This window comes from Mytilus trossulus, chromosome 7 (assembly GCF_036588685.1).
Source record: "Mytilus trossulus isolate FHL-02 chromosome 7, PNRI_Mtr1.1.1.hap1, whole genome shotgun sequence".
NCBI classification, from domain to species: Eukaryota; Metazoa; Mollusca; class Bivalvia; order Mytilida; family Mytilidae; genus Mytilus; species Mytilus trossulus.
In genome coordinates, this window is record NC_086379.1 from 81920411 (window position 1) to 81948344 (window position 27934).

The following is a 27934-nucleotide window of genomic DNA, read 5'->3' on the forward strand; positions in this document are numbered from 1 at the left end:
TAGTATGAATATTACATCTCAACTTGTCTATGTTATGATTAGTCATTGCACATTGATACATATCCATAGTATGAAGATTACATCTCAACGTGTCAAGGTAATGATTAGTCATTGCACATTGATACACATGCATAGTATGAAGATTACATCTCAACGTGTCAAGGTAATGATTAGTCATTGTACATTGATACATATCCATAGTATGAAGATTACATCTCAACTTGTCTATGTTATGATTAGTCATTGTACATTGATACACATCCATAGTATGAAGATTACATCTCAACGTGTCTATGTTATGATTAGTCATTGTACATTGATACACATCCATAGTATGAAGATTACATCTCAACTTGTCAAGGTAATGATTAGTCATTGTACATTGATACATATCCATAGTATGAAGATTACATCTCAACGTGTCAAGGTAATGATTAGTCATTGCACATTGATACACATCCATAGTATGAAGATTACATCTCAACATGTCAAGGTAATGATTAGTCATTGTACATTGATACATATCCATTTTATGAAGATTACATCTCAACATGTCAAGGTAATGATTAGTCATTGTACATTGATACATATCCATAGTATGAAGATTACATCTCAACGTGTCAAGGTAATGATTAGTCATTGTACATTGATACATATCCATAGTATGAAGATTACATCTCAACTTGTCTATGTTATGATTAGTCATTGTACATTGATACACATCCATAGTATGAAGATTACATCTCAACGTGTCAAGGTAATGATTAGTCATTGTACATTGATACACATTCATAGTATGAAGATTACATCTCAACTTGTCAAGGTAATGATTAGTCATTGTACATTGATACATATCCATAGTATGAAGATTACATCTCAACGTGTCAAGGTAATGATTAGTCATTGTACATTGATACATATCCATAGTATGAAGATTACATCTCAACGTGTCAAGGTAATGATTAGTCATTGTACATTGATACACATCCATAGTATGAAGATTACATCTCAACGTGTCAAGGTAATGATTAGTCATTGTACATTGATACACATCCATAGTATCAAGATTACATCTTAACATGTCTATGTTATGATTAGTCATTGTACATTGATACACATCCATAGTATGAAGATTACATCTCAACTTGTCAAGGTTATGATTAGTCATTGTACATTGATACATATCCATAGTATGAAGATTACATCTCAACGTGTCAAGGTAATGATTAGTCATTGTACATTGAAACATATCCATAGTATGAAGATTACATCTCAACGTGTCAAGGTAATTATTAGTCATTGCACATTGATACATATCCATAGTATGAAGATTACATCTCAACGTGTCTATGTTATGATTAGTCATTGCACATTGATACACATCCATAGTATGAAGATTACATCTCAACGTGTCAAGGTAATGATTAGTCATTGTACATTGATACATATCCATAGTATGAAGATTACATCTCAACTTGTCAAGGTAATGATTAGTCATTGTACATTGATACACATCCATAGTATGAAGATTACATCTCAACTTGTCAAGGTAATGATTAGTCATTGCACATTGATACACATCCAAAGTATGAAGATTACATCTCAACGTGTCTATGTTATGATTAGTCATTGTACATTGATACACATCCATAGTATGAAGATTACATCTCAACTTGTCAAGGTAATGATTAGTCATTGTACATTGATACACATCCAAAGTATGAAGATTACATTTCAACGTGTCTATGTTATGATTAGTCATTGTACATTGATACATATCCAAAGTATGAAGATTACATCTCAACGTGTCAAGGTAATGATTAGTCATTGTACATTGATACATATCCAAAGTATGAAGATTACATCTCAACTTGTCAAGGAAATGTCTTCAAATAGTCATTGTACATTGATACATATCCATAGTATGAAGATTACATCTCAACTTGTCAAGGTAATGTCTTCAAATAGTCATTGTACATTGATACATATCCAAAGTATGAATATTACATCTCAACATGTCTATGTTATGATTAGTCATTGTACATTGATACATATCCATAGTATGAAGATTACATCTCAACTTGTCAAGGTAATGATTAGTCATTGTACATTGATACACATCCATAGTATGAAGATTACATCTCAACTTGTCAAGGTAATGTCTTCAAATAGTCATTGTACATTGAAACATATACATAGTATGCAGATTACATATCAACTTGTCAAGGTAATGATTAGTCATTGTACATTGATACATATCCAAAGTATGAATATTACATCTCAACATGTCTATGTTATGATTAGTCATTGTACATTGATACATATCCATAGTATGAAGATTACATCTCAACTTGTCAAGGTAATGATTAGTCATTGTACATTGATACATATCCAAAGTATGAAGATTACATCTCAACGTGTCAAGGTAATGTCTTCAAATAATCAGTTTACAATGAGACATATCCAAAGTATGCAGATTACATATCAACTTGTCTATGTTATGTTTTCAAATAGACAGTTGACAATGAAACATATCCAATATATGATTATCACATCTCAACATGTCAAGGTGATGTCTTCAAATAATAAGTTTACAAGGTTTGTAAATATAGATTTCACAACTGCAACAAGTGTGTTACGATATTTCTCCACTCGAGACAGTTAAATTTTCATTATAGTGAAATCTGTTTGTCTAATGATTTTTATCATTCTTTTTCAAAGATTTGAAGAAAGTTGTGTACTTTTTATGTGACGTCATCAGGCATGGTCGCCTTTTGTCATGACGTCACAATAGGAAACTTCAGAAGAAACAAAGACAATTTAACGTCACAATAAAATTGTGACCAATCATTTGCTGAGAACAATTTTGCACTACAGATTAGAAATATTCTTCTCACACCGGTCAGAAAATGTGAAATAGCATGAACATTAGAGAAACTTCGTGATATGTGCATATGAAGATGACTTACAAAGACACATTTTGTAAATCGTACAGGGCAGGGAATATTGTCATTATGTTGTTTGATTGTTTATTTGCTTTTCTTTCTTTGGAAAGTAGGAAAGGCATTAAAAACAGATTTATTTTATTTCTAACTTTTCCGTAATCCTTGAACAAATTATATCGTACGAACGCGTATTTAATAGTAAAAGCATACAGTTATCTGACTAGTATATATTTGTTTAGGGGCCAGCTGAAGGACGCCTCTGGGTGCGGGAATTTCTCGCTACATTGAAGACCTGTTGGTGACCTTCTGCTGTTGTTTTTTACTTGGTCGGGTTGTTGTCTCTTTGACACATTCCCCATTTCCATTCTCAATTTTAGTTAACCACCACAGTAAACATATCCAACATGTCCATGATTACTTTATATAATTGTTTTTAACGTCTTGAAGCAAACATTTCTTCAAATAAAGATTTATTTTGATTGTTTGAGAAAGTTATGGATAGAAGAATATTGTTTCAGGTATGTTAAGAGTCCTGAACAATGCTTTGGAAGCCATTTTACCCAAAACATCAGTGGAGACACCAGCAGCATTAGATATATATACCATAATGTCGGATATCTCCAGCAGACAGGAGTTATCTGAACCGAACGACGCTGATCTTACTCCTGCAGAAAGAGCATTCATTGCTTTACAGATTGCTATGAAGAATGAACTGGATGCGGATATAAAAAATGATGTTGTAAGTAAAGTATACAATTATAGCGGATTTATCTTACACAGTTAATATGAAATACATGTGATGCACAAAAAACGAGTTCGAGTTCTCGCTTGCTCTCAGCAACACAAATTTATCCCGCTTAAGAAGAAGCATATAATCCTGATAATTTACAAAATCTGTATAGCAATTTTATTTAATTAGGAAGACTTTTTTTAAGCATCAATTGTTTGTAAAATAGGTTAACATCATTTCTCGTAAAATACAAAATTTCATTTCTTAAGATATTAGAAAAAATAAGGCTTAGAATGTGAAAGATTGCCATGTTTATGATTTCATACAAAAAATTACCACCTTAAAAGTGAACGTTTATAACCAATGAAAATGTAATTTCCTTTAATTATATGGAAAGGTGTCTATATAGTTCATACCTTTATATACGAAAAACACCATGATCAAAAGACTAAACTACATGAATAAAAACAACAGCCGACAAAACACTATCCATAGCGCTATCAACCTAGCAGCACAATCCCCACCATAAATTTAGGATTATAAATATCATTCAGTGAGGGTTTAAGAATAATAAATAAAGTTTTAAATAGGAAATACACTAGAGCCATGAACAATAAATGCACAAAAAAGCAAAGCAACGCAATAAAAATGTATGAAACAAATTTCCATTCACATGACTTGCCTTTATAGTAATAAATCGATTGAGCTGAAACAAATCCTGGTCACAAGCCAAACTGAGGGAAACACATCAACTATAAGAGGAAACAAAACGGAACATCAGAAACATTAAAATGCTACAATAACAAACGCTAGCATACATAGAAACAGACTATGTGACAGCAACTGCCGTATTCCTGACTTGTCTTTCATCAGACACGGCCAAAACGTATAGTCTTAAAATTCAAAAATAGATTGAAGTTTCCACTGATGTAAAACTCGTTTGCGTTAATTTACCTGCATCTTGAGTATAAAGACGCTGTAGGAGGTGAATTATAATTTCAGTGAATTTTGCAACAATCAGATTAAAAATCATAAATAATGGTAAACATGATATAAATGATAAATATATGTTTTCAATTTAAAAGATTTTGCCCTTTATTCTAAAAATCTGAAAAAGTTACGAATAGCTTTTTATTCCCTTTGACTTTAAACACCGTACAAACAAGGAGTGCCGAACGGAGTTTTTCAATCCTCCTAGATTTTGAAGTTGTCAGTCATAAGCAACACAGGTTGACTTAAAAGACCTTTACCTTTACCTTCCAGTACATTTGTCTAGTCTCTTTTTAATGATAAATGTCGTGGTACCCAATCTTCGTTTTCTATTTTGTCGTTATTTGCTGAACTATTTCTATATGTAGGTTAAAAACGAGGTTCAAATACTATTGGACAGTATTTCCGATTTAGGTCATGTGCTTCAGAGACTGAACTATCGTAAACAGATGGCTGTTTACGTTCAGAATGGACACATTAATTCCACAGAAGACAAGAAACTGATAGCGGAGCTGATTCAGAATGGGTTTCAGAACAATGACGTAGATTTGAATTTTGTAGAATCTGATTCCCAGTCTCCACATGAGCAAGCCGTACAGGTACATGCAATACTAAAAGATTATAAATATTAATTGTTATTATTAGACATTACCATAGACCAACATCTTTAAAAAGGAAAACAAAAAAGTTGAGAAAACATCATTGTGTCTAAATATTTTTTATTCCATTGACCTGTTATTGTGTTAAAGACATTTACAACATGTTTGATTTCTAGTAAATATAAAACTTGATGTGTGATGTTGATAAATTTCTATCATATAGAACATTTTAAAACGAATCAAGGACTTAAATGTTTCTTTAAAGGTAACATTATATGACCACACACCATTTTCTTTAAAGGTAACATTATATGACCACACACCATTTTCTTTAAAGGTAACATTATATGACCACACACCATTTTCTTTAAAGGTAACATTATATGACCACACACCATTTTCTTTAAAGGTAACATCATATGACCACACACCATTTTCTTTAAAGGTAACATTATATGACCACACACCATTTTCTTTAAAGGTAACATTATATGACCACACACCATTTTCTTTAAAGGTAACATCATATGACCACACACCATTTTCTTTAAAGGTAACATCATATGACCACACACCATTTTCTTTAAAGGTAACATCATATGACCACACACCATTTTCTTTAAAGGTAACATCATATGACCACACACCATTTTCTTTAAAGGTAACATCATATGACCACACACCATTTTCTTGGGATGAGGAGTCTAAGTTCATATCATCAAAGACGGTAACTGTGTCAGTCGGAGAAGGCAATACAACAAACTCAGCAATACCATCTAGAATCAAACTGCAAAATACTGATTTAGTACCAACAAGAAAAACCATCAATATAGCCATTCCTGTAGATAAAAATGAAACCACTTCACAGATGCTGGCGTATAAAATGTACTGGAAGACACCTGCAGACAATTTGATAATCAGTATTAATAACGCCATGGATCACCTCAATCACACTATTTACATTCGGAAGAAAGAACCCCCAACGGAAGACGAATATGACTGGAAAAAAATTACAGAATCAAGCGACTGGTTAACCACCAGCGAAATAAAAGTGGTAGTAGACCGGGGATTATACACAGCTCCAACAAATGTGTATATTGGAGTCCTTGTTCTAAAAGGTATATTTATTTTAAAACGTTAACAAACAGAAAAAACTACACAAATGGGAAATTTGCATTTATTGCCTTTCAGTGCCTATCAGTGAAGTTGTTCATGTCTTTTGTGTCTTCTAAGGCTAATATTGAATGCTATTACTTGATTTTATCTCAATTAAAAAAAATGAAAAACACAAAAATAAACAAAAATAAACAAATCAAGGAATGCAATTATTAAAATGAAAGGTACTGCAAATATATTGTAACAATTTTAACCTTCTACCATAAAATATAATATAAAACTTAATACAATACGTATAGCTTTCCATAAGGTGTTGTGTGTTATTTTATAATTTACTTCTACGTTATTTTGTTTCTGAAGAATAATTGTCTCCTCGGCACTCATACCACATCTGATTATGTTTAGAGTAATAACTGTTTAAAGAAATTCAAAACAACATTATTTGAACAAGACCGTGTCTTTTTAATACAAGTAAAACTTGTAAACACTAAACGCATACATGTTTTATTAGACTTATGTCCATTACCAAATATATTTTTTGTTGTTCTATTTATAAAATAATAATGCTGTTTTTAAATAACAGAAGCGTCTTCCGCTCCTACATTAACCAGGCGAAGACGATCATTGAGTACTACCATTGTTGAATATGAAATTATTGGTGCTACGGTTGGTTGTAGAGTATGGGATACTTTAAAGCAGAAATGGGACAAAAGTTCATGTCAGGTACGATTTTGATAACCCCCTAAAAGGCCAAGTGAGCTTTTCTCATCACTTGGCGTCCGTCGTCTGTCGTCGTCCGTCGTCGTTAACTTTTACAAAAATCTTCTCCTCTAAAACTACTGGGCAAAATTAAATCAAACTTGGCCACAATCATCATTGATGTATCTAGTTTAAAAAAACAAATTTTTACCCGGCCAACCAACCAAGATGGCCGCCATGGCTAAAAATAGAACATAGGGGTAAAATGCAGTGTTTGGCTTATAACTCAAAAACCAAAGCATTTAGAGCAAATCTGAAATTGTTTATCAGGTTGAGATCTATCTGCCCTGACATTTTAGGCCGGTGACCAAAGTCGGATTTATAAAATTTTAATCGTCAAAAATGGTACACGGCTATATCATATATCATTGGATTCGAAAATATTTGTACTTTTAGATTCTTCTGGTCGTCAAATGAAAATTTGGTGCAGTTTTTCAGAAATCTTGATCAAAGATCATATGTCGTTTTCAAGGAAAATTAAAATTGAATATCTAACTCCAATTTAAATACCCTTTTTACAGTAGAATGATTGAAAAGTTAAATGTATTTTCTTCCTTATTCAATTTTTCATCCAAAAAGTGGAAATCCATCATTATATGAGATTTCCAAACACACGTATGCGACTGTACAAAAAGGGGGGTAGTTTTCAGTTTTACATGATGTATTTTTTTCAAATAATAAGAACAACGTCTGTCAAAACTTAACAAAATTTATAGAAAATTATGAAGAAATATGTATTTATTCATATAACCATCTAGTATACATCAATGAAAGTGAAAACTTAAGTGTTTGCCATATACGTTGAACTCGGTTCATGCAAAACAGACAACACTAATTATTTCAAAACAAACTTATAGCTGAGTTTTGACAATGTCATGACGATTTATATGAAATAAATTTGTATCAATAGGAAAATAAATCATTTTAAGATAAACTTACAACTTTAAAAAGGTATATTTTATGAAAGAATAGCCTTTTATTCGTTTGAAAATGAAGAACGTTTCGGTTATTCAATCCCGAACTAAGTGACCCAAGATCATATTTTTTTTATGCGGGATATATTAACATAGCACTAAATATACCTAACTTTGATCAGTAATTCAGACCTCAAATGACTTTTGTACTGTGGGGACATTATTACGACGTTCTGACCATTGGCTGGAATACGTATGTTCGCAAGTGGAAGTTTTAGCAAATCTCGAATGTCAGTATTGGTCCGTAGTGTTTAAAGAACACGACAAAAATTCCTAAGCCACGAACCCTATAATAATATTGCGAATATCAATCTTAAACTTCGGACATTTAACGTGTTATGCCTTGCAATAGAGTGGTGGTCAAATGTTTGTGTACCACATATAGCGAGCTTTTATCCATCACCATTGGACATCATCGTCATTGCTAAATACACTTTGGTCATGTCAATCTATTTTATGGGGGACATAAAACAACTGAAACATCAGTGCACCTCTAGGACAAATGTCAAAAGAACCCTGTGTTGAAAGAAACGTCTTGTCCTGCTGCTTGAAACTCAAAATATCTCTAAACAAAAGCCAAGAAAAAAAACCCATATGTGATCCACATCGACAGTATACACTAGCCATGATCACATGACTGTAGTATGGGCAATATTTCCGATTGTCGTGGTCGTTATGCCCTACATTCTGGTCTGTATAAGTGATTTGATATCTGAACTAGGGATAGCATTTATATCACACTGCTGATGGTAAAAAAAATTCTTCTGTGAATGATCTTGTAATTTAGCTTTTTTAAAGAACAGTTTGACTCCCAGTAAAGGTTCATAGTGGCTATATGACAAATAAGCATTATATTAAACAGCCTTTACTTAAATGTTCTGTTTTAGAGAATGAAATTTCTCGTCTTGGTTGTAGTTTTCTTTACAATAGATGCAAGCATATGAAAGAGAGACAAAAGATACCAAATGGACATTTAAAGTCATAAGTCGAAAAAGGCTGACAACGCCATTGCCAAAAAATGAAGAAGAAGAAAACACAGACAAACAATAGTACACATAGCACAACCTTTGATAGCCGTGACTTCGGTTTCTTGACTTGAGCCGGCTGACATTTTGTCTGTATGTCTCAAAGAAACACAGGCAACAGTACGTAAGTTACCGATGGTTTTGTTTAAAACAAAGCATGGGGAATTCAAGGAAAAACAAAAAATAGTTAAGTTTGGTTGTGTCAACAAGATGATACCCGTATCATGCGAATCAAAAGCATCATTATATTACAAACAGGAATGGAACACAAATCAATTGCAAATTTTCAGATCTGATCTGACATTTTGTATCTAAAAATTGTACACCGCAAAAAGACGTGCTAGTGAGTTGGGCCACGACTGAGCTTAAATGTATCATTATTCGTGATACGGTAATATAAAAAACTATTTTGTGTCTCTTTCAGTCGCAAGTTTTTCATAATTCATTACATGACACCAACATTAAATTTCCACGTTCGACACTCAGGTGTTACAATTGAAACAGAATCTTCTAAACTTTCCGGGGCCACACGTTTTCAGTATGTTTCGTGTTAATCTTTGGTGGTCTATGTAGAGTTTTGCAGAATTTTGTTATTCATTTACGTCGTTCTCCTAATTTTACCATGCCGTTCTGATATTATCGTCGACTAATATGTTTGAATATCCCTCAGTAGTAAAATTCTGCAGCCTGATTTAAGTAGTCAGGGGTACACACCTGTCCATGAAAACTGTATTGACTCAACTAGCACCAGCATAGGGTATCATTTGAGATATGTGCACATTATACGATGGCGCAAAGGAGTGTAGTACATTGAGACCTACCTGGGGAATTGACATTTGGAAAGTTAGAATCGCCCTCCAAAGTTTGTCATAGATTTTTGTTTGTAGTCATCAATCCGTCTCAATATCAAAGAAAAAGGCCAAGATATGAAGCGAACATTCTAATTTCTGTAGTATTCTTTATCACAAACTAACTGGGAAATGTAAGTACTGACTGACTAAAATGTAGGTAAAAAAGAGAAAGGTAATCTTCAATATATATGAATTTTGAAATCATAGAACTAAGCAAAAAGGTTTACTTTAGGTCTTTAAAAGGTTTTGCATTTCAAATTGCAGTGTGAACTGTAGATATCACTATGTCATGTAGACTTATGCATCATTAGTATCCATTTTTATTATTAACAATTTTCAAGCGAATAGAATGAACCCGATGATAGATGTAGTACATCTATGAATTAAAGTAACAATTATATGTGCAATCTTGTGTATATTTTATCATTACACCAATCAACTGTGTCAAAATACCTCAATTTACAGTACGTTTGTAAAAATAAATCAATTATTCTACTTCTGCATTTAATAAAATAACACTATTTAAGGTATCAAAATGAATGTTTGCTTCTTTGAAATGATAACGCAAAGTTTCAACGGACTTTCTAGTTTTGTTATCTTTTGGGGGATTTTGTCGGATCCCTATTTCATAAATAAACCATTGAAAAACTTATTTCGCCTTTTGTATACATAAAATCAAAATAACACAACCTTAAAAAAGAATTACGGACACCAAAATTATTCAACGAAACAATAAAACATCAACAAAAACAAGTAATATCAAGTCCAAATATTACAGGAAAACTATGTCCCAGCCCAAACATGGACGGGACACAACTATCCGGAATATTTTAAAGTAAATGATGGATGAGAAGAGATTTTTGAAATAAAAAAAGAATATTGTTTTAAACAATATGACCTTATAAAAACATTAGTACATGAAAAGAAAAATTGTAGTTTTATTACTTTATAGTAGATACGATATAATCCAGTCATCAGCGCTTTGTTGTATGATGTTGGAATCGGGTAACACACAAAATTTCCCCGTTAACAGTAGTTTTTACCTTCATAGTTTGTCATCAAAAGGCTTTGAGAATTACCCTTTTTGTCTAATGCATAGAACATTATCTTTCACGTTTAAATAAAACAAAAAAGAAAGATATGCGATGGCAGCTTTTGAATAAAAAGCCAAACTGCATAACACGTATGATCTGCATTTGATGTCAAATTTGCTGACTAAAAGCTGAAATAAAAAAAACTGCACCATACGACTTTTTGACGACCAATCTTAAATTCAAGTAAAATAATTTCTCTAGGACTGTGCCAACTTTTAGCCGTGTACCATGAAGTGAAATTAAACTCCTTTAATAATCGACTTTTTCCTATTCTGTCACTGCACTATTTTCAGATAAATCAGACAACCCATTGTTCCTAAATTGGTAATTTTAAGGAAATTTTACTGTTTTTGGTTATTATCTTGAATGTTATTATAGATGGAGATAAACTGTAAACAGCAATAATATTCAGCAAAGTAAGATTTACAAATAAGTCAAAATGACCAAAATGGTCAGTTGACCCCTTTAGGAGTAATTGCCCTTTATAGTCAATTTTAACCATTTTTCGTAAATCTCCTTGATCTTTTACAAAAATCTTCTCCTCTGAAACTACCAGGCCAAATTAATCCAAACTTGGCCACAATTATCTTTGGGGTATTAAGTTTAAAAAATGTGTCCGGTGACCCAGCATCAAACCAAGATGGCTGCCACGGCTAAAATAACATGGAGGTTAAATGCAGTTTTTGGTTATTACTCAAAAACTAAAGCATTTAGAGCAAATTTGACAGTGGTAAATTGTTTATCTGGTCAAAATCTATCTGCCCTGAAATTTTCAGATGAATGGGAAAACCCGTTGTTTGGTTGCTGCCCCTGAATTGGTAATTTTAAGGAAATTTTGCTGTTTTTGGATATTATCTTGAATATTATTATGGATAGAGATAAACTGTAAACAGCAAAAATGTTCAGCAAAGTAAGATTTACAAATAAGTCAACAAAACCAAAATGGTCAGTTGATCCCTTTAGGAGTTATTGGCCTTTATAGTCAATTTTTAACCATTTTTCGTAAATCTTAGTTAACTTTTACAAAAATCTTCTCCTCTGAAACTACTGGGCCAAATTTTACCAAACATAGCCAGAATCATTTTTAGGCTATCTAGTTTAAAAATTGTGTTTTGTGACCGGGCAAACCAACCAAGATGACCGCTACGGCTAAAAATAGAACATAGGGGTAAAATGCGGTTTTTGGCTTATAACTCAAAAACCAAAGCATTTAAAGCAAATCTGACAAGAGGTAAAATTGTTTATCTGATCAAGATCTATCTGCTGTAATATTTTTAGATGAATCGGACAACTCGTTGTTAGGTTGCTGCCCCTCAATTGGTAATTTTAATGAAATTTTGCTGTTTTTGGTTATTATCTTGAATATTATTAAAGATAGAGATAAACTGTAAACAGCAATAATGCACAGCAATTTAAGACTCAAAAATAAGTCAAAATGACCCCTAAAAAGTTATTGTCCTTTATAATCAATTTTTAACAATTTTCATAAAATTTGTAAATGTTTACTAACATTTTCCACTGAAACTACACGGACAAGTTCATTATAGGTAGAGATAATTGTAAGCAGCAAGAATGTTCAGTAAAGTAAGATTTACAAACACATCACAATCACCTAAACACAATTTTGTCATGAACTGTCTGCTTCCTTTGTTTAATTCACATATACCAAGGTGAGCGACACAGGCTCTTTAGAGCCTCTAGTTTATTATAATCGATGTAGTTCTATTTCAACAAGGAAATCAGTTAATCGAATAAATATCCCCTCTTGGTAATGTCACACCAACAACATTATGATCATGCCACTCCTTATAAGGCCCATTGAAAATAAAACAACGTGGTCGACTTCAGCCTAGATATAAATATTCTATAGACAAAGAAGGAACTCTAACTTAAGCATGCACATAGAGTCTTTTGATGCATTTTATTACATTTTTTATTCGACAACAATATGCTAACAATTACTCCACTGACACAGATACCACAGTGAAGGTCCTCGTTTAAATAGTTCCATAGTATTAAAAAAAAATTTGATTAATACAAAGGACCTTATTAACAAATCATATAATGCAAATACACCTAGATCCTAAACATATTTTCTAATATACGTTTTATTTCTTTTTTTGGGATTTATTTTGTATAATTAACACCTTTCTAAACTTTCTAAATTAAGACAGGTAATGTTATATTATGTTAAAATAAAATTGAGAATGGAAATAGGGAATGTGTCAAAGAGACAACAACCCGACCATAGAGCAGACAACAGCCGAGGTCCACCAATGGGTCTTCAATGCACCGAAAAACTCCCGCACCAGTAGGAGTCCTTCAGCTGGCCCCTAAACAAATATGTTACTAGTTCAGTGATAATGGACGTCATACTAAACTCCGAATTATACACAAGAAATTAAATCATACAAGACTAATAAAGGCTAGAGGCTCCTGACTTGGGACAGGCGCAAAAATGCGTATTGTTACTGTTAACGTGCACGTATGTTATTGCTTTATAACATTTAAATATCGGTAAGAAACAATTATGATTATTTATTGTTGCAGACATATGACATGTTCTTTGTATAGTCGTATTTTGACAGTTTTCTCAAGCTTGATATAATCATTCAACACTTCCGACGAAGTAGATTTTTTATTGTTATTTTTATTTTATAGCACTGGAAACCGATACTTTTGGAATAATTTTTCGCAACTGACGAATTTCCGTTGATATTTTAAGAATGATTTTGAATTTTATGGTTTATCTCCCTTTAACAAAATTGACATTCAGATGGTTTGGGTGTCTGCTGAGGTCCCTTTTTGGTTATAAAGCTCTTCGTGTACATCTGCATGGAATGACTTAAAATCAATGGTTTTAGGCGTTCCAGATGGGGGTTAACACAAAAAGCGTTATGAGGCATCATGCAAATTATTAAAGTAGCTTTTTTTACAATACTTCATACATCTAATCTAATATGTTCAAAGTTGCCCAAAAAAAAGGGATGAACAAACTTCAAAAGTTGAGTTAAAACCAACAGAAAAGGCAAACAACGTAAATCGACGAAAATTTAGCAACAGACTACACAACAAAATAAAGAAAACGAAAGACATAACAGTATACTCAATAAAAACCGGGTGTGATTTCAACAGCTGCTGACAGGCTAATACTACTGGTTGATATAACTAGTGTTTTTTCTGTTATTTAGCTCTCTGCTGCATCAACCATCAATGAGACTGTTTGTGAATGTACCAGTCCACCGGGAAACAGTTTTGCAACAACTTTCTACGTTCCTCCAAACACGATCGATTTTGGAAGTGTTTTTGAAAAGTTTGATTTGAAAAACAACGCAGCGGTGTTTGCAACAGTTGTATCACTAGTACTGTTGTATATTTTGTTATGTGTATGGGCATTCAGACAGGACAGAAAGGATCACACAAAGGTAACGTTATTGGCTAACTTATAATGTGTATTTGACACAGTATGTATATTTCTCCAAACAAAATGAAAACTGTATGTAATCGGCAGTATTAAAAAATGTCAAAGTAAATAATAAGATCTGGAGTTCATGAAAATTTGTGTAAAACCAATAGTTTAGGCAAATTAAAGTTAGATACGACAAAAATCAAAACATATAAACTTCGATAAAAGACAAGCTTTACTTTAAATTACTAGAAACAAGTATAACTTGTGTTTATTCACATTGGCTTTGGTCGACCACAACAACATCCAACGAATGTAACAACGTAAGTTCTGATTCCTCCTTCTAATGAAGTATGATAAAGTCCGATGTGTATATAATTACAAGCTAGACCATCCATCTAATGCCAATCTCATATATATATACCTCGTCTAAATTAAAGTATATTTTTAAAGGTATCTTATTTGATGATGAAAGCATTCGTACGATAAAAAAACATTCGTTCGCTGCAAAGGGAACAATAGAAAAAAATACATATGATCTAAAAAAAATCATAATGAAAACATGTGAACAAAATAGACATAAAAGTACGTCATACACGTTTCCTCAACAACACAAATAATCAAACAAACATCTATATCTGTTCATTTATGGAAAAGAAATAAACGAGATTTTAACGGTGTCTATGAAATGCGACTTTATGATTTTCACCGTAAAAAGAATAACCTTTCCCTCATTACAACTGTGGTTTTGATAAAAATCTTACAGTGGGCTTTATCATACCTGAGTGACAATGGACCCTACGATGATTACTTGTACATTATAACGGTGGTCACAGGACTACACAGAAATGCAGGAACAAAATCCAGAATAGGTTTCATGATAATTGATGGCAAACCAAAGAATAGCCATTTTTATGAACCAGATGTACGAATATTAGATGACGAATCACATCGAGTAAGTTTTTTGCTTATACAAAAAACGTTTATGATTTATATGTAAGACGAAACACGGGAACTTTGTATGTGGAAAATTAGAGTTATATACATTTGTGTATTAAGATAGATTTAATACATTTGTTAATAAATACCTTGAATAAACACTCATGGTATCGGTCCACCAATTCGTGATGGTGACCATACAAAAGTCGATTTCAGTCCTTCATTTTTATTAGAACCCTTGTAAACGATTAACTATAGTGAACATACACGAGCAAAATATATTGTCTGAGATATGATAATGCCATTGGACGTTAATCAAAAATCAGTAAAAAAAATGTCTCGTTGCTATATTGTCTGTACTAAGCGATGAAAATCTAAATTATATGCCATTTTACAGGCATGGATAAGTAAACGTGCTGTTGCTAAAAAAAATTCACGTAAAATTTTCTATTAAGTCCTCCCAACAATGGTCTTGTAGATGGGCTTTATCGATGACTACCAAAGATCGGGCAACCTGTAGTCACAACACCAAGTTAAATATAATTCAATTTGCAACACCCTTTCCAGCAGGATCTGCTAACCATTCCGGAACACCTTTGATCACTCGTTGAATTTGGTATGGTTTATGTTGCTCGGTTGTTTTCTATATTGTATTTTTTAGACGGTTGTGTGTTCGTCATTTTTTATTGGGGGGGGGGGGTTGCAAAGGCATTGCTAGTTTTAAATTCATCAATGTATGTGCTTTTCATGGACCTTTTTACCGTCCGCCTCTTTTTTGTTATGAATAATACATGCTGATTATAAGTCAATGAGATAACAACCCAACCACAATGAAATAAGACATCTAGAGGGCAGCATACAGTCATGGACAATGTGCATATGTCTTTACAATGTTGATTGACTTATGCTGTCGGTAGCCTATAAAATTTTAAAAACAAATAGAAATAAATAACAACAAAAAAAAGATCTAACAACCACAAATTCTTCAAATGATAGAGATATAATAACAGACAGTTATTGACATGGTTCCTAAAACTGGACAATACATTTACTTTTGGACGGACCTAACTCAATTGTTTTGTTTATATTATAGGGTTTTGGTGTTGGTAGCATCCGGAAATTTGTCATGGGCGTTTCTAAACCAATAAATGATCCAACGGTATTAAAAATTTGGCATGATAATAGCGGACAAGGAAATTCGGCATCATGGTATCTTAATAAAATCCTACTGCAGGATGTGCAAACTAGTGAGAGGTAAAGCTTACACGTTAATCAAATTTGTTTCCTTTAATAAGTAAAAGGCTACATAGAAATATACATATATTTATGTATCAATGAGATTTTTTATCCGATGATTGACAAATGCAAATAACATATACAATTGTATTTATTTTTCTTTTTTATATTAATTTTTTGAAGAGACAAAAGCAGCCCATACAAACTGATAAACAGTGAAATTTTCAAACCTTACAAACTTTTGTTAATTTTATTGAATGATCAGGTTTGGAATGAACTAAAGCCTCACAAAAAAAAAGTTTACACATACAAAAATCCTTGTAATATACACGTTTTACCTCACGTAATAAAATATCTTCAAAGTCTTGGCTAATAATTAGATATTAATGACAAAAATATCAAAAGTAGACTATTTCGAAAGTGTTTGTAGTTTTGCCGTAATTGCTAGGTCTTAAGCTGAAATGCAAATACTTCAGACAAAATTTTGATAGTTACATACTCATATTATGCAGACTAATGTCTTTTAAAGGTCTAACTGACTTGGGTAGATTTATATCAAATTTATGTAAAAAAGACAACTAAATTGCCTTATTATTCTTCCTCTTCGTGTATTGGTTCACCAGGCTCAAACGAACATAAAATATTTATACAATGAAAATCTACACATGTACAAGAAATTAGGGTGCGTGTCTTTCCGTACCTAGAAAGCGACAAATACCATACAATGCAAACCATGATTATGAACATTAAAGAGACACACATATTTTATCAAAGCAAGTATATTTGCTTCCGTTATATCAATACATATATTTTCTGTTATTTGACAGGTATCTGTTTATATGTGATCAATGGCTTTCTTTGGACCACGATGATGGCTGCATTGATTGTGCCATTCCTGTTTCAGATAAGTTGGATAAACACAAATTCTTATTTCTATTTCACGAAAAGACCAGACAAAACACTACAGACAATCACTTTTGGTTATCAGTTGCAATTCGACCTGAAGACAGCAACTTTACAAGAATAGAACGATTGGCTTGTTGTTTGTCATTGTTGTTTCTTACTATGATCTCAAACGCAATGTTTTATGGACAAAATACCGGAAGTCAACTTTCAATTGGACCTATCAAATTATCACTTTCTGTGATATACATTTCACTTATAAGTGCAATAATTGCAGCACTTCCAATATTCTTAGTATCTTATATGTTTAGAAGTTCTAGACATCGTAAAACAAGCGAGAAGAAGCCTTTACCAAATAATGAAGAAGTCCCTGACATTACACTACAATCCACTAAAAAGACCAATGAGGAAACCCATCCAAAAGCAGATGTTACAGACGACAATGAATTTTCACTTCCATTTTGGTGTAGATATGTAGCGTGGGGAATTGTTACATTAGCCGTCTTCACATCAGGATTTTTTCTCATTCTGTATAGCATGGAATGGGGAAAGACAAAGTCAGAGGAATGGCTGCTATGTTTCTTTATGTCATTCATCGAATCGATGCTCCTCGTTGATCCACTAAAGGTAACATAATCCAGGTGTCGCTGTACACAGGGAATAGTCAGCCATAATTCTTACAACTTTGTGTTTTGCCTAAAAAGTTATATATATACGTAGTGATTCAAGTAACAAAATTATATATATATACGTAGTGATTCAAGTAACAAAATTATATATATATACGTAGTGATTCAAGTAACAAAATTATATATATATATATACGTAGTGATTCAAGTAACACAAATTGAAAACAATAGATAATGATTGCAATAATCAACCTATATGTTGCATGAAATAAACTAATTCCGTATATGTTACCAAATATGAAATGTCAAAAAGCGTCAGTATTATTATTTTAAAATTAGTTATAGTTCTCCATGACCTGTAAGTTTTGATGTTGATTTTGAATGACGTTGCAATGTGTTCGTAAAATATAACCAGTGGTTAGTTAAATGTAATGTCTGTTTTTATGAACGTTTTTAAGTGGACAATATATACCTGCTTGAACCTTCTTCATACTCGTATTGTTCAAAGCAATTCATTATATCATACAAGCAGATAATTTTAGTCGAAATTGTGGGTCTTACAATATTTTTCAAATCTGAAATAAACGCTGATGTCTTTATATGCGGATCCAGGGGGCCCCGGGGCCGCCCCCCCCCACCCCTTTCGTTGGAAAAATTTGGTTGATTATATAGAGAATCATTGAAGCATGACTGGAGCGGGCCCCCTCTTAGGTCAGTCAGAGCCCCCCCCCCCCTTAGGAAAAGTTCTGGATCCGCCACTGACGTTTTATCACAGCCGACTTATATGATTAAAACTAAATTACTGATATATATCTCCTGTTTTTACATTAGAAAACATTTTTGGAACTTTCAAATTATTAAAGCTGTTGATTTGTTGCAGTATATAGCATACTCTTTTCAAGAGGGACGAAAGATACCAAAGGGACAGTCAAACTCATAAATCTAAAGCAAACTGACAACGCCGTGGCTAAAAATGAAAAAGACAAACAGAAATACAATAGTACACATGACACAACATAGAAAACTAAAGAAAAAACAACACGAACCCCACCAAAAACTAGGGGTGATCTCAGGTGCTCCGGAAGGGTAAGCAGATACTGCTCCACATGCGGCACCCTTCGTGTTGCTTATGTGATTACCAATCCGGTAAATAGTATAATTCGGTAGGTCAAATTCATGAAAGGGAAGGGGATTGTAGTTACGACGTAAGGAACATATCCGATATCATTTGTGAAATGGTTATTCCATAACGGTCAACCAACTCGTGATGGCGTCCGTAAAATTTACGAAGGGATGATTTCAACTTCACCATTTGGAACTCTTGGTTTAATAGCTTCCTTGTGAGCAGTAACCCTCTATCAAGAAAATCATGATAGGAAATGCAAGCACGGGAATATCGTATCAATTGGGAGATATATACCCCGTATGCAGGTGCTGCTGGAATGTTGCTACTTAGAAATGGAAAGTTCACAATTGGAAAGCTGAAATCATCTCTTTTGTCGTAAAGTTTTGTCTTCAACCGACCCTCATTGTCAATTTCTAGATGTAAGTCAAGATATGAAGCCGACTTAACTGTATCTGTAGTATCCTTTATCTCCAATTCTATGGGATAGATGCGATCCACATAGTCACCAAATTTTGAATTATTTAGTGAAAGAACGTCATCTATATAGCGGAAAGTAGAGTTAAAGGATATTGCTAACTTCTTATCTTTCTTCCTAAGAAGTTCCTGCGTGAAGTCAGCCTCATAATAATAAAGAAACAAGTCAGCAAGTAGAGGGGCACATTTTTTTCCCATTGGGATGCCGACAGTCTGTTGAAAAACACATTCTCCGAACGTAACAAATATGTTGTCAATCAAGAAATCAAGCATCTTGATAATATCGGTTTCAGAGAATTTTTTGTTTGAATCAGAGTGATTCTTTACAAAATAGGATTTATCCCTCTCAAAGACGAGATACTTGTATCTACGTTTGCCATTCTTTTTTATGAAGCAAAGTAATACCAACTCTTTTAATTTGTCTTTAAGTTTAGAATGTGGAATACTTGTGTAAAGAGTAGAAAAGTCAAATGTTTTAATACGCCATCGAGACCTTTGTTGGCAAAGGAAAGATTTAGAAAAGATATATATAACTTTTCACAAATCTATATGTTATTGTTACAAACTATTTCAAAGGATGTCAATTTTCTGAATTGTGGTACTTTTTTTAATCAAGTTTAAAGTAAATATATCGTAATTTGAATGTTTTATTCTTTCACAGTGACGTATTTAGTAACGCAGATATATTAAAAAAAAATGATTGTGAAGTAACATGCCCAATGGGCCCGGTAGTGGAATACTAGTAATATAAAAATAAGGAGATGTTATATGATATTTACTGAGAAATATATTCACCAGATATCATAGCCCAATAATGCCTAACAACATTATCTTAGTAGTACTATGCTTGAATTGTTTGGATGCTTTGATATCAATCTATGAGCAATTCCCGCACTCCAGAATTGGTGATATTACATAGTTAAAAAAAAACCCATCTTAAATAGACATATAGGGATAAATTTCTAAAATAACAGTGTTTGTAGTGAAGAGTTATATCTCACGAAAACCACCATTCGAACAAAGAATTTCTCATGTAGGTACATTCGATTCATATATAACTTTTAATGTCTCATTCACATGTTTGTGTCACTGCGCTTTTAAGCTTAAATATAATTTTTGACCACTATTACATAATTGGAAAACACTTTACTCTAGCTCTAATAGGTCCAAGTATGACAAAATTTGAACCAATCCAAAGGAAAAAATCAATAGTAATAGATGATTTTACAGATGTACAGTTCATATACAGCTTTACAATTTTACAGTTTATATACAGATGTACATTTGATATGCATCTCTAGAACTGTACATCAAGATTACTTGCACTTAAGTAGCTGTGTAAGACAGTTCAAGTCAATATATAGAGCTGAGGAAATATAACATAAACAAAAAGAGTTTTACTGGGTGCCCCGACAGGGTAAGAGTATCTTGCTCTGTGTGATCACCAACCATGCTAATTCAAACTCAGACATAATGTAAAAAATCGAGAGTAGGACAAAATCCGTATTATTATAGATAATACATCAAATTCAAATTGTTGACTACCGACCTAAGACTTAGAAAATATATCGCTAGTGAGTAAAATATAGACAAATCGTATTGGTCAACCAATGATGGTGGCCGTAACAATTTATGTAGCATCGTTATCAGTCGTTATTCCTTGTACCTGTTTGGTCAGTTTTTATGTAAGGAACTCAATTGTGCAAACTAAGTCCGTTTAGTTGAACATGCGAGAGCGTAATTTGACAATTGCGATTGGTGAACGTAATACGATGGAGCAGACGGTTTGTTAGTGCTTTGTAATTGGAAGTTGACAATATTTCAAATCTTTGATTGTAAAAGTTAAAATTAATATTTATTTGTTTTCAATCAATGTGTTTAGATATCATAATATATACAAAATAAAGATTAAGTATTAAACGTCTGTTATTTTGTAAAAACTAAAGGACAAAGATAACACATAATAAAGAAAGAAAAAAAAACCCGAAATAACCTACATTTTGAAACTTTACTTTTATTTTAGATTATACTGCTGTCACTTGCATTCTCTTGGATTGTAAATAGTTATAAAGAAAAATCTGTAAAATACGACAGAGAGAAACTTCTTCTGGAGACAAAAAGACGTGCAGCAAGTCCATTTTCATATATTTTGGGTAAATATGTATAGACAGATGTCGTATGAGTGCCAATGAGACAACTCTCCACCCAAGTCACAATTTATAAAAGTAATCAATTATAGGTCAAAAAACGGTCTTCATCACGGAGCTTTGTCTCACACCGAACAACAAGCTATAAAGGACCCCAAAAAATACTAGTGTAAAACCATTCAAACGGGAAAACCAACGGTCTAATCTATATAAAAAAAACGAAAAACGAGTAATACTTATGAAAGTTTGTTTACATTCATCTATGAATTTCAAAGACATATTTGTTGTTCAACCTCATTAGTCCCCATTTTTTCCGTTTTCATTTAAACTAATGAAGCAATACACTAATAACATCATCATAGAATATTATGATTATATTCAATAAAAAAAACCATGTAATTACTACATAAACAACTTGATTTGATAGTTCACTTTTTGGTTGAAAAATATTAAACATTCCGGTCATCAATAAAAAAAAAAAAAGTACGCATATAATCATCATGTAAACTTATAGCATTTTTTGGTTTCCTTCAACTTTCTTTTGATACGATTGTTTTATGATTAAGCGCCCTTTTGACATCTTGTTCCTTGATTTTATTGTACTAGACATGTCTTACTGATCAATTACTAGTAAAATTAAATATTGGTAGCTTCAGAATTTAAGTGTAGGTCTAAACTCAATGACGTCCGATGCATATAAATGTTAACATGCCACACTCCCCTATATGTTTGACTTTTGTAGAAAAATGAAGTGCACGTGAGTTTTCGAATAAAGAACATGATGTTTTACAGAATGTCATAGTAAAAGTGGCACAGTTTTATTCGAAAAAGAAACTTCTATGAGAATGTGCAGTGTCTATATTTATAAAAGCGAAACCTTCATACATTTGTTGTGAATTTTTCTTAATTACCGCTCTTCATAACTTTACTAAGTTCTGTTTTTTAGATGTGTATAAAAGGAAGCAAGCTCCATTGAAACCAAAGAAACTTGCTAAATTGAAAGAAAAAAGACAGCAGCGACTTAAAGTGCAAGAGATATTTATAGAACTAGTCTTATATATGATATTCCTTGCTGTTTTGTATAGTATCAGTTTTAGTAACAGAGATTCTAGATGGTATAATGTCAAACATCATCTAGAGCAGCGTCTTGTTACATCGAATAATATCTCAACAGGCGACTCAACATTAAGATACGATCAGGTAAGTTGTCTTTTCTGATTTATATACCATTGTTTTTTCCATGTTAAAAAGTATAGAAAAAAATGCGAGATCAGTAGAGCCATATACACTTCAAGTATAGTGCAAAATAAATGTACGATAAGTAATAAATCAATTTAGCAAAAAGGCGTCCATATAAGCACCTATAAGTCTGGCAAGATATTCCATGTATCGTAATGTGATATCAGCAAAAGAGTTATTTGCAACTTGTGAATAGCGACACAAGTTATACATGTACATCACAATTTTGAATAAAGGGGCATTGCTATAAACTTATAAACCTACCAGTGAGATATTTGTCGAGCCTGCGACTTTTTTTTTCGCAAAAGCGAGACATAGCGATCCTACATTCCGTCGGCGGCGGCGGCCACAAATATTCACTCTGTGATAATTTTGAAATTTAAATAACTTTCTTAAACTATCCTGGATTTCTACCAAACTTGGACAGAAGCTTGTCTATGATCACAAAATAGTATCCAGAAGTTTTTGTAAAAAAAAATCCTGCTTATCCGTATTTTACTTATAAATGGATTTAGTTGTGTTTCTGCCAGTAAACATTACAATCACTCTGTGATTAAAGTTTTAGAAATTTTAATAATAACTTTTTTTTAACTATCCTGGGTTTGTACCAAACTTCGACAAAAGCATGTGTATGATCAGAAGCTAGTATCTAAAAGGAAATTTTGTAAAAAAAATATTTCCTGTTTTTCTGTTTATAAATGGACTTAGTTATTCTTCCAGTTAACATTACATACAGTCTGCAGTTAAAGTTTTCAAAACATTTATTAGATTCATAAAACAACCTGAATGTTTACAAAACTGGACAGAAGCTTCTTTCAAGCAAAATTATCTAGAGGACAATTTTTAATATTTTTTCCCCCATTTCTGTTGAGCCTACGACTTTTGTGAAAATTGTCTTCCTTATCATTTGTTCATTCAAATAAATTTATGTGTCAACTCATTTATAAATCTATAGATTTGATTGCATACTGTATTCATTTTATACAAGCATAACTTTTTTCATACATTTCAAACGTTTTATTTCATTAACCGTAATTATGTGCATTACCCTATCACACTGAAAACATAGACAACAGAAGGCAAGACACTGGGTTCCGCGGAACCCTTACGAATTTTAAATAAAAGCTGAACAAATATGCCAGACTTATAATTTACCGTCAGAAATTCGTAATTCAATGTGCTTATCGACTACTAAACTATCACAATTGACACCTATATTCAAAACAGTTCGAAGGCCGAAATCATTTACGAAGTTAATTTAAACATAGAAATACTATTGTTTTTTTACACTAGACACACATGGTCTAAGGCAGATTTGACAACGTTTGAAATGTTTGTTTTAATGCTATTCAAGTATTCGACTGCTAAAATTCGACATAAGAGATCAGTTTTTTGTAGAGGAATACGCATCTGGTTTACTTAATTATAAGGCTAGTACTTTTTTGTGAGCTTTTACAACCTTTCTGTCGACACCACTAGTACTGCATGATAAGCCATGTATGTAGTCAGTACTACTGTTCTGACATGAAATATCAATGATACGTCATTTTGTAAATTAACTATTCATTAAACTTTAAAATCTTCATTTGTTTAAAATAAGTTTTTATTTGTTCTTCAATTTACTAAGTTGATTCGACTTTATAACTGATTTGAAGAGTATTTCAACACGAAACACGCATCTGACGAACAAAATTGAAATCTTTTTTTTATCTTTGAAGAGTTTTATCAACCGTAGTACGTCCGATTGTCCATCCATATGTTAACTCAACATATAATTTTCGTGGTCTCATACTTGCATCAGTTTTAAACATTTTCTATTGCATTATGCCAGAGTTATAGGACTTTATTAAAGCATACTTTGAGAGCTTCTCAGACTTTGTACAAAAGCATGTCAAAATGGAACACAATTTGTTTTTATCTTTCCATTTGCTTATTTTTACCACCTTTGTTTTATCCAATTTTGAATAGGCTCTTCATTTGATTTGAGGTTATAAACAAAAATATCTATAGCTTATGTTCAATATTCATAATTTAATATATTTAACTAAGACACAAAATATAAAATTCGCATGTTACTTCTGTGGTCATATGTCTTATAATATAAAAATTTTTACAGGTTAAAACTGCATCTAATTTATATGTATGGATCGATGAGACCCTTATTCCTTTTCTATTTCCACGGTACCATACCAATGGAGATCAACTGAATGCTGATAAAAGATTATATGTACAAGACCAAGTCAATTTTCGTGTTGGTCCAATGAGACTGAGACAACTAAGAACAGTTCAAGGTACGATACATAAAACATGTAATGTAATTTGTATTACTTGTTCGATGAATTTAATGACCGATTCTGACCAATGAAATTAAAGATAAAGGCTTACCCTGGCATCAAATATGTTGGTAGTTGTGTCTGTTCCTTAATGTTTTGATTAATATAAGTAACATTACATAAGTTGGTTGCAACCGCAGACTTTTTTCTAGATTTACCTTTATCAGGAATGTCCTAACCTAGACATTTGAAAGCAATAATATATACATACGTAAACGTATACTAAAGTATATGATAATACGAGACATAGCATACATATTGACAGTCTTAACATAATTCAGAATATTATTCCAGAGAGAATACAAGATAACAGCTCAAAAAGTGCAACTTCAATACGAAAAGACAAAACTAGTATAATAATCAAGCCATCAAATGATTTAAACTGAGATTCTACAATTCAATTGGTCGTTGTCTGTTTCACCTGAAGGTGAAATTTATTTATTAAAAGTCATATGATATAAATGTAGGTATTGACTTTTTCAGAGCCATGTAGGACACAGTTTTGGGGTAATTTTACCTGTTATGATGAATATTCTATTTACGGAGAGGATGATGTTAACTATTGTGTAGCCTGGGAGCCTCACCCTTGTGTTAGAGGTCAGGCTGTATATAATATGACATCTGCTGCCTGGACTTTTGTGTCGTCTGTTGATATTTGGGGACTTCCGGTCAGAGGACTACATTCTACATATGGCGGTGGTGGATACATAGCAGAATTCATCGTCAACTACAACATATCACGTCTAATTCTAAATGAGTTGTACAATTACACATGGATAGATCGTAGAACGAGAGCCATATTTACAGAATTCTCCTTGTACAACGTAGATGACAATGTTTTTGTTTTCATGACGTTTTTGACCGAATTTCTTGAAACAGGTGGTGTCATTGCAAGTACATCAATCAAACCGTTTCGGCCTTATCAACATATCGGAAGTCTTGGTATTTTCATCTTTATTTGTGAAATTATTGTACTAATTGGAATACTTATATTTTCTGTTCATAAATGCCTTTTGTTTCGGAGAAAAGGAAAGAAGATGTTTAAGGAATTATGGCATGTTCTTGACATATTAATTATAATTTTATTCTTTGTTGCCACCGTAATGTATATCGGTAGATGGATAATGATTAATTTAGCTATGGACGAATGGGAAAATCATAAGAATAAATTCGTCAACTTCAGTCATATTGCGTCTTGGGACGAAATGTTTAACATTTTCTTGGCATTCATTATATTTCTGACAACAATGCGAATCATGCGAGTTCTCAGCTATAATGAAAGAATAAATCAATTTGGACAGGTACTTGCTCACGTGAGCCGTGATCTTTGTGGATGTTTTGTAATGTTTGTTATGGTGTACGTAGCGTTTTTTACTTCTGGACATCTAATATTTGGCAGGCATTTAGAAACATACAAAAACTTATTCGTGTCATCAACGACATTAGTCAATGCTATTATCGGTAAAAACAGCATCAATGATGTGTTTTCTGTGGAGCCGGTTCTTGGAAGAACCTATTACTTCTTCTTCGTTTTGTTTTTGTTGTGGATTTTAGTGACAATGATGAATGCAACATTAAATGTAGGTATTACAACCGTTAGGAACAAACCTGTTCGGTCAACATATGGCATCACAAACATTGTAGCAAGCTTCTGGAAAGAGACGGTTGGTTTCATTATTGCATCAAATAATGTCACATCAAAGGGCAAGATAAAATTGTCACCAGACTACATAGTAAGTAAGGAAGTTCCAAGGCAAATAGAACTTATACGACAGGAAGCCACAAACCAGATGGAAGTAATAAAACCGAACGTCGATTTAACGAAAAAGAAAATACGTCCAAGACGTATTTATCAGTAGTATTAATATAATCCATGTGCAATAGTTGGTCTTAAAGTTATTTGTAACATGACAAATGCGATATCTACCGTTGAGATTTGTTTAAAACGGGACAACAATTAACACGAATGCTTTAACAGTCGATTTTAAAATGGTTCATTCAAACCGTGTTCTGCAATCAGTTTTTTTTTTCTGTGCACCATAAACTTGTGCAATATGAAATAATCGTGTTTTGTGTGAGTAATGTTTAATAAATAAAGGTCTGTCATCGTTTTTCTTTAAAAAAATATTATCTTATTGACTATTCTTATTTCAATGCATCCACTCGCGTTTAATTCATCTCAAGTTATTTGAGACATATAATACCAAATATGTCTTTGTTTCCCTGCTTTATATTCATGTCAGTATCAAAAAGTGTTTGCTGATGTTGGATTGAAAATATTCAATTTTCAACGTTTATAATCCCTTTAGAATAAACGTTTTTTAAAAGGTAAAAAAAAATAAAAAAATAAGCGAACGTATGAACTTAAAAAGAAGACCGGATGCGCCTCAAAGGCTTGGCAACGTTCTGACAGAATTGG

The 27934-nt window shown here is 32.5% G+C and overlaps 1 protein-coding gene across 1 annotated transcript in view; it reads left to right on the forward strand.

The window, feature by feature from the left end:
• The window catches only part of LOC134726716 (polycystin-1-like protein 2), a 40095-nt gene extending 12488 nt beyond the window's left edge, over nucleotides 1–27607 (forward strand). The window contains exons 4-15 of the mRNA XM_063591132.1: nucleotides 3464–3684; nucleotides 5034–5264; nucleotides 5926–6382; nucleotides 6964–7103; nucleotides 14275–14508; nucleotides 15256–15444; nucleotides 16522–16682; nucleotides 17492–18194; nucleotides 21820–21949; nucleotides 22890–23143; nucleotides 25299–25473; nucleotides 25999–27607. Coding sequence (XP_063447202.1) covers nucleotides 3464–3684; nucleotides 5034–5264; nucleotides 5926–6382; nucleotides 6964–7103; nucleotides 14275–14508; nucleotides 15256–15444; nucleotides 16522–16682; nucleotides 17492–18194; nucleotides 21820–21949; nucleotides 22890–23143; nucleotides 25299–25473; nucleotides 25999–27374 — 4271 coding nt within the window. The 3' untranslated portion in view covers nucleotides 27375–27607. The remainder of the gene's footprint in view (nucleotides 1–3463; nucleotides 3685–5033; nucleotides 5265–5925; nucleotides 6383–6963; nucleotides 7104–14274; nucleotides 14509–15255; nucleotides 15445–16521; nucleotides 16683–17491; nucleotides 18195–21819; nucleotides 21950–22889; nucleotides 23144–25298; nucleotides 25474–25998) is intronic.
• The last annotated feature ends 327 nt before the right edge of the window (nucleotides 27608–27934 follow it).